This window comes from Galeopterus variegatus, unplaced genomic scaffold (genome assembly GCF_000696425.1).
Source record: "Galeopterus variegatus unplaced genomic scaffold, G_variegatus-3.0.2 Scaffold9464, whole genome shotgun sequence".
Lineage (NCBI taxonomy): Eukaryota > Metazoa > Chordata > Mammalia > Dermoptera > Cynocephalidae > Galeopterus > Galeopterus variegatus.
Genome location: NW_007735575.1, coordinates 56,316 through 69,320, shown reverse-complemented (window position 1 = coordinate 69,320; position 13,005 = coordinate 56,316). Strand labels below are relative to the sequence as shown.

The following is a 13,005-nucleotide window of genomic DNA, read 5'->3' as shown; positions in this document are numbered from 1 at the left end:
TATTTGTGATTTATTTTAGAACATTTTTTATTTATGAAAAGTGACATTTGTCATTAAGAGAGGCATTTGCATGTTCTTATGAAGTAATTTTGTTGAGCTGTCTTTGTTACAAGTAGTTGTAATTTTAATACAGAATCAAATTATTTGCTACCTGAAGTGATAGTTCAAATACAAGTAGCAATTCTTTTTGCATTTAGATCTTGGTAAGGCTATTACATTTTTTTAATTTACATGAAATTTTCATTCAAAACTCTTTTCTTTCTCTTACACTAGCCCTCAGAAAATAAAAATGCACAAAAATATGTAACTTTTAAATGGGGCAAAGATAATTATTTATAATAATAAGTGATACCTGTATAATGATTTCCAAATTTTACCATAAATAAAGTTGGTTTTTGGAACTTTAAAGTGATAAATGGAAAAAATTGAAATGTGTAAAATTACCAAGGAACCTTATATATAATCCAGTTAGAGTCCAATTATTTTCAATTATGCACAATGGGATGTCTGTGTAAATATATACACAATGGTACTTTAAAAAGTTTGTGGAAAATGGAATTAAAAGATAATATGAATCTTTCTGTGAACTGGTTGAAGTACCCTTGTATATGTACACATGCACACATATCTATCTATGTTTTTATATATGGGAGAGTTTGTATAAGTCAGACATAAACTACACACCCAGAACAAATTGTGATTCTATGGGAAACTGAATACATTATGTAAATACTTTACACTTCTAGGGGAAAAAAAAATAAAGCTGTGATCTGAATAAAGCTTTTGATCCCTGCAAATTAGTCCTCTATGAAATGAGTCAGATTCTCCCAGTGAATAAATTTCTCCTATGGAGTCAGGCTTCTTGAGAAGAGTGATCATGTCTTACTCATCTTCATAGGCCATGTCACCCCAGCACAGACCTTTCCATATAGCAAACTGTTTGTACATGTTTATAGAGTGAATAGGGTCCTTTTGGGAAGTAACACTATAATCACTACATGGCTTTCCAAAATACCTTTCTGACGACTAGAGAATTTCCTGATATCTGACTAAGATGGTCTAATTTGAAAAGCCATCCCATTGTGGGGAGTACACAGAGGGCATCTCATTATCTTTAATGCTGTACAGTGGTTCTGCAGAACAAGCACAAGTTATTACTCATTATTTTCAAAATGTCTGAAAATATGTCATGTATTTATGTCTATAGACAAATATAAGGTGTTTCCCTTATTTCTGTCCAAACTCCTATTTCTTGTTTACTGCAATGCCTCCTGTTCTCCTGTTTTTCATGGCTTATATTAACAAACAGTCAGCATAATTGTTTTATTCCTTAACTATAAGAATGTTTTATATTTTCAGAATTTCTTTTACACTCAACATTTTTCCTTTGGTTATATGTCAGACTTTTCATACAAAGTGATTTTACTCTATTTTGCTACTCTTAAATTGATAAGGAAGGGTTTGAAACCTGGTCAGCAATCTCCTTTAAAGCCTAAGAAATAAAAAGCTGAAATCTTAGTGGAGGAAATATTTATAAGATCTCAAAAGGTACTTTTTCTGATAAATAGAAGCTCTGAGGGCATTAATCAGCACTTACATATTTTTCATCCCTGAAAAATGAAGCTGAAAGAATTATTTATACAACTTTCATTTATTTCTATTCACTAGACTTGACAGTGTGTCTTGATTTGCTCTATTACTATGTTTGACTCTCATTTGCCTTATTAATCTGGCTCCTTACTTCTTAATGAGATATAAGCATTTTTATAAAATTAACAGGGAGATTATTTGCATGCTTTTGTGCTTTGATTTTAACCAACCTAAATATTCTACTGTGCTTGGTTCCTATGCCTAACCATTATAAAAATATGAGGATACTTCCAAAAGTTAATGGAAAAATAGAGTTGAAAGATAATACAAATCTTCCTATGAACTTTTGGAAGTATCTTCATATCTTCCATACTCTCAAAATATAAACAGCTTTATTGTGGAATAATATAAAGTGGTATGCAATTGGGGGGGTTGTATTTATTGCAAGGTATGGAGCTTACCAAGGAATAATGATTGGATGTTAATACTTCCTCCTCTTATAATAGAAGTTTCAAATTCCTGTGGTGTGTCCATGTACTATTTGGTTGAAACTGCTTTGTTGCAGGATTTTGTTCCCTATGTTGACATAGCTCTGTTTTCTCTTGGTGAGTGCTTCTGCTGTTTTCAGTGACAAGGCTTATAACAACTGTTAAGTATTCAACAAAATCTCAGATTGGTCCAAATACATTATTCCAAGTGTTATACAACATGGTGTGGAAATGAGGTGCTCAGTATTCCAGCTGAATGACTCAAAATAAGTTTGTTAATTCAGTATGTTAAAAAGTGGACAGATGCCAGTTTATCCCTTTGGGTTTACTATAATTATTGCTCTGTCAATATCATGAATGTAAACACCTCCCTTAGAATAGGATAAAAATTATTTAGTTTTCTCTTCCAGCTTCTAGATATTTGGTTTTCTAAGCTTTCACTATAAAATTAAAGCATAGAGTTTGACATTAAAATGCTGTTCCAGAACCTACCCTTGGTAACGAGGCCTATTTCATGTAAATACAATTTAAAGAGAATATGAACTATAAAATTAAAGCATAGAGTTTGACATTAAAATGCTGTTCCAGAACCTACCCTTGGTAACAAGGCCTATTTCATGTAAATACAATTTAAAGAGAATATGAATGACAGCCTGAAGGAATCCATAGTAGAATAAAGGTAGAAAATTTAAACTTGTGTTTTTTCCTTCAGTGAAACAGATGCAGTTTGCATTAATTTATCAGGAAAAAAATTGCAAAAAAATACTTATATGCATATTTGTTGACCAACTATTTGTCTGCTGTTTGCAAGAAGATATTAAACACCTCAGACTGTATCCAGCTGTTAGTTTATGCTGTTAATTTCTGGCAGTAAAATACTGGCTAAGTCAATATATTAGCAGATTGGGTACCAGTCAAACTTATGGAATTAGTTTAGAAACAGCCAATGTTAGATACCAACAAACCTTTCTGGTAAATCTCCTAGTGTGTAAGTACTGTATGGTAAGAGTTATGAGTATATAAAATGTAAAGAAGTATATAACCCCTATATGTGAAGAGCTAGTTAATCCCCCATGATATTTAAAGGTTCCCCATTTTTATATGTTAGAATAATAGTGTATCTACTTTTTTTTTAATTGGAAGGCCATTGTGTATTATATGAAGAGTTTCGTACACATTGGATTTTACACTATCCTATGGATGGGTGTGTTAAGATTTAAAGTTAGTTTGAATTATATGCTGTTTTGTAAAGAAAGTAACAAAAGTTTCAGAGTTGTAATCTAACAAATATGAGTAACATAGGCCTAGGGGAAGTTGCAGGCTGTCCTCTGTGTGTGCGGGGAGCAAAGAAGGACGTAGACACACATATGTAACTGCTGGAGAGGGTAGTGGTCAAGAACAGAAGGTAGGTTAGTACCACCTGTAAAGGAAATTACCACTGTTGTAGGAGAGCTTGGGCTGTGTTCACAGATCTTAGTTTTTAGTGTTGCCAAGGATATTAGGAACCATCTAATTCATTTGCTAGATGGAGGATTTGAAGTTCAGAAAAGTTGAATGACTTATCTAAATTCACACAGCATGTTTTTGGCAAATTCAAAACAGGAAGCCAGGTCTCCTTCCATTATACCACAGTTATAGGATAACAGGACGTTAATGAGGATTTGAAGAAGTTAAGTGATTAAATCAAAATGGCACATCAACACTTGAATTTGATGATGGTTGTTAAGATCCACTTAAGAGAACAGAATGGAAGACAGGGACACTAGAAAGAAGAATGTTCTAGAATTCCTAGTTAGTAGTAATGAGGAACTGGACAAAAATTTTGACAGCGAGTTGGAGAATCAGAGGGAGGTTTGAGAAATGTAGTGAGGAAAGAAACCGGGCACTTTGTGCTTCCACTGCAAATGTTCTCCCGTGTATACCAGTTAGTGTCTAGTTCTTCACTGCTAGTGCTTCTGGGGGAGCAGGGGACAAAGCTTTTCCATTCCTAGCACTTAACACCATGGGCGAAGTTCAATATATACTTGTTGAGTGAATAGTCCTAGAAGTTGTCTGTCTGTAGAGAATGGAAAAGACTGATCATTTGAAGCCAGACTGAATCATAATTATAATAACACAGTTTGACAAGAAGAACAGTTGATGAAGACTAAGACTTCGGAAATGCCATGGTGAGATATTACATCATTGCACATAAATTTGAAAGGACAGTTATCACTGACTAAAATACAAAGGAGATAGTAATGAATATATCAAGTATTGAATATATTCGATAGGTAGGAAAAAGTACCATGTGTTACCCATGCGGACAGGGAGAAAAAAAATGTAATTTTTTAAAAAATAGAGTTCACCACAGTTTCATCTAATAATTAAGGCTTGAGCAATATTCAAAAATTGTGTATTTGTAGTATAAATCTACAAGAGAAAACTTCCAGAGCAAACATTACCACACAAACCATTATAATGTGAGGTCATGCTCTGGAACAGATTGGCAGAAAGACTTCATTCTTTTCCCATGTTTCATTCTTTTAAAGGCAAATATTGCCCTTTCAGGTTTTTTTGATGATAGCCTGATTTTTTTGTTTGTTTGTTTGTTTGTTTGTTTGTTTGTTTGTTTGTTTGTTTGTTTGTTTGTTTGTTTGTTTGTTTGTTTGTTTGTTTGTTTGTTTGTTTGTTTGTTTGTTTGTTTGTTTGTTTGTTTGTTTGTTTGTTTGTTTGTTTGTTTGTTTGTTTGTTTGTTTGTTTGTTTGTTTGTTTGTTTGTTTGTTTGTTTGTTTGTTTGTTTGTTTGTTTGTTTGTTTGTTTGTTTGTTTGTTTGTTTGTTTGTTTGTTTGTTTGTTTGTTTGTTTGTTTGTTTGTTTGTTTGTTTGTTTGTTTGTTTGTTTGTTTGTTTGTTTGTTTGTTTGTTTGTTTGTTTGTTTGTTTGTTTGTTTGTTTGTTTGTTTGTTTGTTTGTTTGTTTGTTTGTTTGTTTGTTTGTTTGTTTGTTTGTTTGTTTGTTTGTTTGTTTGTTTGTTTGTTTGTTTGTTTGTTTGTTTGTTTTGTGACTGGCCAGTACAGGAAACAAACCCTGCACCTTGGTGTTATCAGCACCACACTCTAACCAACTGAGCTAATCAGCCAGCTGATAGCCTGATATTTTATAAGAAACCTCAAGTACCTTTTTAGCCTCTAGAAATTCAACAGCACCCTAAACAAAATATGGAAGTAACTTTTCTTTGGAGTAACTTTGGAGTATTTGTTTCTTTGCCTTCACTTGTTTGCTCAAGAAACACTTGACTTTCAGCTTAAAATGGAGTGTTCTTTGGCTTTTCTAGCTCCTCTCTTTGGTCCTAATTCCTTAATCGCTGGTGGTTTCCAAAGCTTGGTCCTTGACCTTCCTTTCTTTCTGCCTGCTCTCACACCTTCACCTATCACCTCTGCCTTTGCATCTCACCTCTGATCTTTCTCTCCCTTAAGTCTCAGATACCACTTTTATTTTCTTGCTGGACATCTCACTCATCTGCTTTTATAGGACCTCAAATTAGACATTCCCCAAACAAACACATCATTTTGTCCTCAAAAAGTTATATTTTCTCAAAATGGCACCACCCTTCTCTTGGTTACAAAGGTTGGAGGACTCAAGATCGTCTTTAACTCTTCCCTCTTTCTCAGTCCACCCCTCCTATCCCCACAGTCCCACAATGTCCCTGGAGTTTGATTTATATTTGCTCCCATGTCCTCTTTATTGTGAATACAGTTTCTTACCCACTCTACCTAACATATCTGGCCTTCCTTCAAAGCCCAGCTTAAATTTCTCTTGAAGTCTTGAGTCACATATGAACGTAACCCCTCTTACCTTTGGACACATGTGTCATTTTATTTTAATGCCTTGTACGTCATCCATCACATTCTTTTTTTATACTGGTGTTTTGTATACTCTCCTACCTCTCATATTAGACTTTTCTTTTACTAATATTTTTTTATGGCAGGGTCTCTTCATTTTTCTTATTCCCAGGATACAGTAAATGCTCGATTTCTGTAGTAAGTGCTCAGCATGTTTGTTGAATGGATATGAATGTCCAATACTCTCGTGTCCTGAGGATATTTAATGATCAGAGATGCTGAAAGAGGCTAGATCCTTTATGAGAAAGTAATTACATGATCGGTAATGTTTTTATGTTTTGTTAATTGAAAAATAATACTGTTTTAGGTGTCAAATTGGTTTGCTAACGCAAGACGTCGGCTTAAGAACACTGTTCGACAGCCAGATTTAAGCTGGGCTTTAAGAATAAAACTATACAACAAGTATGTGCAAGGAAATGCTGAGCGCCTTAGTGTAAGCAGTGACGATTCGTGTTCCGAAGGTTTGTTCATATTTTTATTCTGCTTTCTTTGCTTTGCTTGTGTAATAAGTTCACCACAATTGCTATTTTTAAGTTATGGCCCACAAAACATGGTGGTGCCATGACGGCTCTTTTTTATTGCACAAGGTAACTTCATTTTTACCATACTGTAATTGACCAGCAGAATTATGGCCTTTTCCTCTTGTTTATAGGTTTATCGTGTGTCAGAATTACATTTTCTGTGAAATTCATTAAAATTAAAATACGATAGGAAGAAATTAGATAAATCCCTGCTTCCTTTTGCCTAAAAAGTAATCTTGAATATCAAAGATAATTTTATATACTTTAAATACCTTCTTTATCTATGTATTTAGTGATTAAATAATAACGATTGGGTGCTTGGGGGGAAAGTATGTATAAATACTACTTAGTGATATTTTTCCCTCTTAGATGGAGAAAATCCTCCAAGAAACCACATGAATGAAGGGGGCTATAATACTCCAGTTCATCCTGTGATTAAAAGTGAGAGCTCGGTAATAAAAGCTGGAGTGAGGCCAGAGTCGCAGGCCAGTGAGGACTACGTGTCACCCCCAAAATACAAGAGCAGCTTGTTGAACCGTTACCTTAACGACTCTTTGAGACATGTCATGGCCACAAACACTGCCATGATGGGAAAAACAAGGCAAAGAAACCATTCGGGATCTTTTAGCTCCAACGAATTTGAGGAAGAATTGGTGTCTCCATCGTCATCAGAAACCGAAGGCAACTTTGTCTATCGCACAGGTAAGCCTGTGCTTTTTGTAGTAATTACTGTGACACTGTGTTTAAGACAAAATTAAAACTGCAGCAGAAGGGTTTATTTTGACAGTTATCTGATTACTCTTATGTTGCCCAAAATTCAGTTTGTTAAAACTTTCATTTTGTTCTTAATTGCCAATTGATACGTTTGTTGGTAGGTGATGGCCTTACAAATACTGAGAAATTTCCAATTTAGATAATGTTAAGAATTTTCATGCTTAATGATCATTTTAATCTTAATGGTAAAAGTGTTTAGAGGAAGGATATATTGGCCTTTATGAATAATATACTGGAGGAAAGTGCTGGGTTGTAGCCAGTCATACAAATACTTTGTATTCCATCTTTTCTCTTAAATGCTTTGATTGCTAATAGTGATAGGAAATGAACACAAATTAACATGCGTGCTGAGCTTTTGTGAAAGAAAAGTATAGGTCTGGCTTCAGTTGCTTTGAAAATTTTTCTTTCATTCCTGGAAAGCATAAGTAGGGCTGATAAATAGCTTTGGAAATTTTACTTTTATTCCAGAAATAATGAATCGATTTCTACCTGTCCAAAACTTTCAGATGGAGTAGCAAGTTTGGTAAAATTTTCTGTCTCGACTTCAGTTCCCAGAGAGATTTGATCTTAAGGAGTGTTTGAGCAGGTTGCTTTGGATCAAGGCATATGCATGACCTGCATCTGGTATATATAGAGTCTGGGTCTTGAAAATGCGAACAAATGAGATTTATAATGTTAGAGCTGGAAATAACTTTAGAAAGCATCTAGTCCAGTCACACATGTCACCGTGAAGAAAGCCCAGACCAAGAACACATAGTAGTTACTCTTCTCTACATTAATAGTGCAGCTGAGCCTGCACAAGAGATAGGAGGAATGTCACTACTCCTAGACTACTATTACTGTTATCATTATACCTATTGCCACCAATCACTTATTGAATAGTTATGATATGCTAGGCCCTATGATAAATACTATATGAATGTTACTACATTTAGTCCTCACAATATTGAGGAGCTTGAAATATGAACAATAGGGCTTTATAAAATAAGCTAAATTTGGTCTGTTAAATATGCCTTTCAGATTATTTAGCCATAAATCTGATTTTCAAGTATCTACAAATGTGTACAAGATATATGATCTATGAGGAATCAGAGAAAATTTCAGTAGGTTTTTAAAGACTTAATCTTATTTTCTGTTGGCATCTTCAACTCCAACAATAAAAACAACTTCGAGTCTCAAAAATACAAAAATAATCTTATAAGTAATAGTTGGATCTAGGCAAAATAAAAAGTAAAAGGCTATTTAGCCAATAATGAAAATGAAGAAACTACATCTAACTAATGTTACCAGAGCAAAACTTGGAGGTAATTCAGAGCTTTATGAATGTTTATTTTCTGAAGAAGGAAAACAAAGTTATTCAAATACAGATAATTGAAAAAAGAGTAATAATATAACAAAAAAAGATAAAATAGAAAGCTGAAAAATAGATAAGTTAATCAACAGTTGACTCTTTGAAAGCAATAATAAAACAAGCAAAAATTGACACAAATTAAAGTTGCAAATGACAAGAGATATAGCAACCAATACATAGTTATTAAGCAAGAAAGATTATTTTAAATTATGACGAAGTACTATACGTAGTTGGACTATATACTATGTGTAAATGTATGTATGAAATGATTTGGTATTATTGACACAAATTAAATTATAAATTCATAAATAAGAAAAGTTTTAAATCACCAATAACTCAAGAAAAATTAAAGTTTTTAGTAAACCAAGTTCCCAAAACACATGACTCGATAGATCTGTTGGTGTTTTTTCCTTAAACTTTGAAGAAATATCACCAATAACTCAAGAAAAATTAAAGTTTTTAGTAAACCAAGTTCCCAAAACACATGACTTGATAGATCTGTTGGTGTTTTTTCCTTAAACTTTGAAGAAACAATTAATTTGTATGTTTCATACATTTTTCTGGAACATATAAAAATACAAGAAGCATCTCAGTTTTTGAAAATGTAAATGTTATCCTAATCCCAAACCAGATTAAGATAGCATAAAAAATCAAAATTTTTATTTATGATACTGATACTATGAAACAACATGAGAAATATTTTTAATGTAATATTAAGAGAAAAATAATTCAAAATTGTGAAAACACTGAATACATCAAAAAGTTCATGGAAAAATGGAATTAGAAGATAAAACGAATCTTTCCATGAACTGTTTGAGGACACCTCATACAAATGTGCTTAGACAAAAACAGGAAAGATTTTTGGAAAAAATGAAATTAATTTTAATGAGGCAGGGTAATTGGTAATTTGTTATCTGTTGTTTCAAAATAGTTTTTTCTTATAAATTTCTTTTTGTTCAGTAAAAACAAGGTCATATGCCTATGAAATTTACCCAGTGTGGTGAGTCTTCTGAAAGTGCATGCTCTTTTCAAAGGTGACAAAATACAAAGTCAGAACAGCGTGCCTGTATTGTTGATGCTTTTCAAAGTTAAATATCTCGGCTGTTTATTTTTATGAAAGCATTCCAAATGCACTTGGTCCATATTATGGACTATTCATTTGCCAAGTTCTATTTTTAAATAAAAGCCTATTTTTAGTTATACAAGCAATGAGAAAGCAACCTAGACACGGGAACTTCTGGATTTTCATGCATGTGTATAAACTTAAAAAGAATAGACTAAATTTTTTGTTTTGATGGATGGAGAATTAAGAAAAACTGGTGACCTAAGACTGATCTGGTAGGTTTCAGATCAAAACAATAAATATCTGTCTTGTGTGGGAACTGAGTGACAGTGTTGCTGTAATTGTAACTGGGTTACCATGAGTGTATAAATAGATCAGGGGATTTCAAGAACTAGTTTCTGAGCAACTGCTATGGTTTTCTCTGGCATACAGCCTTATTCTGAATTCCTTCAATTCCTTCTGGTTATATCTTTCTTTCCTCTCCTATATAGAAATTTTCTAAGTCTGCTGTTAATATCCCCTTCCCCCAAATGCTACAGTAGTACAAACACTTTTAACTTTCAATTTTTTTTTCATGTACGCCTTTAAACACAATTTATCAGTTTGTCTCTATTAAGAAATTTTATCCATTTATCCACCCATTTTTGTAAAAGGGTTGCTGTCTTATGGTGCATTTCATGAACTATATGGAATTAAAAACCCAAATGAAAGTTGGTGTTTGGAAGGATAACATATCGTTGAATTTTGTTTCACTTATTAAATTCTAGGAGGGAGAAGCCTTGTGGATTATAAAGTAGTGATCCTAACTGAATATATTACTAGAAACCATCAAAGCAAATGCAAACATATTTTTATTGATTTTATGTTGACATTATTTCTCTGTAATCCATAGTCTTTGGCATCATGCCAGGGGCAGAGCAGTCTCTTAATAAATATTGGTTGAAACATTCCTGACAGCAGTAGTTCTAACATTACATTTGATTAGAATCATTAAGATCATTGCTTCTAAATACAATTAGGTAATACTTAAAGGAAATTTAGTCACTCAGGGTCATCTGTTGAATTAAGTCATCTAAATTAAAATAATAATCCATTTTCATCATGTTAAGTTAATGCATGGTATTTTCAGATGTTTGTTGGAGTCAATTTTCATTACAAAGTGACATCCAGACCTCTGTCCCCTAGGTGGGTCTGCCCTCTGAGGTGTCAGGATAAGGACTCTAGCCATGATATTCACTCCTGTTCCTATTGAATCAATGCTCATATTCCCTAGATGGGACCATCTCTGCCACTTCACAGAGTGAGTCCTCACTAGAACTTTTTCTAACTTGGATTAGAGTTTGACTTTACCCTCAAAACCAAGCCTATTAATTTCCTTCTCTGCTGAAGGAGGAAAAAGAAGTTTCTAAGAAAAGTACAGATAAGGGGGAAATCAGGCAAGTCTTGAAATAAAACATGTGAACTTCCCCTCTTCTTTTGCTCAGTTTGAGGACAAGTCCCTATTGCATGTTTTCTTCTCACAGCTCACAAATGAACAACTAGTAAGTGGCTAGTGCATTTGAAAGGTTACTCTCTGAGCCTCACTGCTCTGCCAGTAAGTATATAATTCATAGATTTAACCTGCTCCCAAGAGGCTGAATGTATAAACTTCATCTTGTTAAACTGTCTAAAATCCCTCTTAATTAGACACATCTGTTGTAGCCAAAACATCTAGGCGGAGAGCACTCTCTTCTGTTAGTGTGAATTTATCAGATTAGCTAGCTTCCCTCCGCTTGGCAGAGGTGAGTATCCCTGAAGAAGTGGAGATTTTAATTGAGAGAAAAAAGTGGTGCATGGGACACTTGGGAGGTCGGGCCCCTTCGGATGGCCTGCCATGGTTGGGGAGTTGGGCCAGAATGAGAGAACAAGGCATTTGGTTACTAAGAAAAGAGGAACTAGGAAGTAGAGAGTCTGGGAGGATGACAAAGGCCAACTACCATTTCCAAAGCTTTTTTCTTGGCTAATGATGACCCTCAAGGGGAGAAGTTCTTTTTTCTTTTTTATCTCTCTTCTGCACACTTATGTACTTTAGGATTTAAGCTTGTATCAGAAGTAAAAATCCATGGGCCGGCCTGGTGGCGCACTCGGGAGAGTGCAGCGCTTGCACTCCCGCCTCGGTTTGGATCCTATATAGGACTGGCCAGTGCGCTCAGCGTGAGCGCAGTGCGGGCGACACCTCACCAAGGGTTGCGATCCCCTTACCAGTCACGAAAAAGACAAAAAAAAAAGAAGTAAAAATCCAGGTAGTCTCATGAGTTCAATAAACCATTGATCAGCCTGGGATTTACAGCTTAGTTTATGTGGAGAAATGCACTCTCAGTTCTAAACAACTGATGTCATCAGTACTCTTATGGGACACAGTCCATCCGTAAGTGAGGTGTTCCTACGCGCGTCTTCATTCCACGTACAAAAGTCTCTATTAAGAGCCTGTGTTAGGCAGACTTGAGTCCTGTGTTTGGTGCTGGGCCGCTCATCAGTGAAACCGAATTGAAATGAACCACAAGAAAGATTTAAAAAGATGTTTTGGCTGATCTTTTTGAATGGTGAATAATCACCCCTAATTCATCTGTTTGATGAATTTCAGGTTTTGTATTTAGGAGCAGCTTAAAGAAAGTTTTATGGCAGTCAAGAGGGGGCTACTTCAGTAGCCATCTGTCTGTTAACGACAGTATGTGAGTGTGTCTATGTCTCCACTAGGCTTCTTTTGGGATTTTTTTGACCATTAAGTCTACTTTGGCTACTACTTTCTTAAAATTTTTATTTTAGTTCCCTCTTTGTGCTGTCACTTTCTTGTTTTTAGTGAAAGAATTAAGCTTCGCCGTTTTGGGTTATTCCAGACATTCTTTTCCTGGCATGCAAATGACTGTTGATGTACTCCAGCAGAGAATAATAAAACCTTCTATCACCAGCCCAGCTACTGACATTTAAAGGATACTTGAAAAGTTGTCCAAGTTCTTGTCTTGTACCTCACCTATGAAAAGCCATCTGAGAATAAGGTATTCCACATAAGTGAAATTTCCGGATAGCAGAAATTTAAGTAGCAATTTTTAAAATACAGAATTTTCTGCTCTCCTAAACATAAAACTAAACACGGCTTTTGGGATGTGCTTTCTGTTCCCTAAGCTCCATCCTTCTAGTGCTTCCTATATGCTATTCCACCCTTTTAAATCAGCAATGTTAGGGTTAACCACAATCCTAAACTTGCCCCTAACTCCTTTGAATAAAGAACAATGTCTTTCTGAAAGCTTTTCTGAAAGAGAACTTTCCTAATTACTTATTTCAAAGGAGTAATCTTTTA

At 34.5% G+C, this 13,005-nt stretch overlaps 1 protein-coding gene across 1 annotated transcript in view; it reads left to right on the top strand.

The window, feature by feature from the left end:
• Window positions 1–12,635, top strand: part of LOC103609315 (homeobox protein Mohawk-like) — a gene marked incomplete at its 5' end in the record, with an annotated part of 19,570 nt that extends 6,935 nt beyond the window's left edge. Inside the window, 3 exons of the mRNA XM_008593650.1 lie at window positions 6,267–6,420; window positions 6,850–7,182; window positions 12,508–12,635. Of these exons, the coding sequence (XP_008591872.1) occupies window positions 6,267–6,420; window positions 6,850–7,182; window positions 12,508–12,635 (615 nt within the window). The remainder of the gene's footprint in view (window positions 1–6,266; window positions 6,421–6,849; window positions 7,183–12,507) is intronic.
• Window positions 12,636–13,005: the final 370 nt, after the last annotated feature.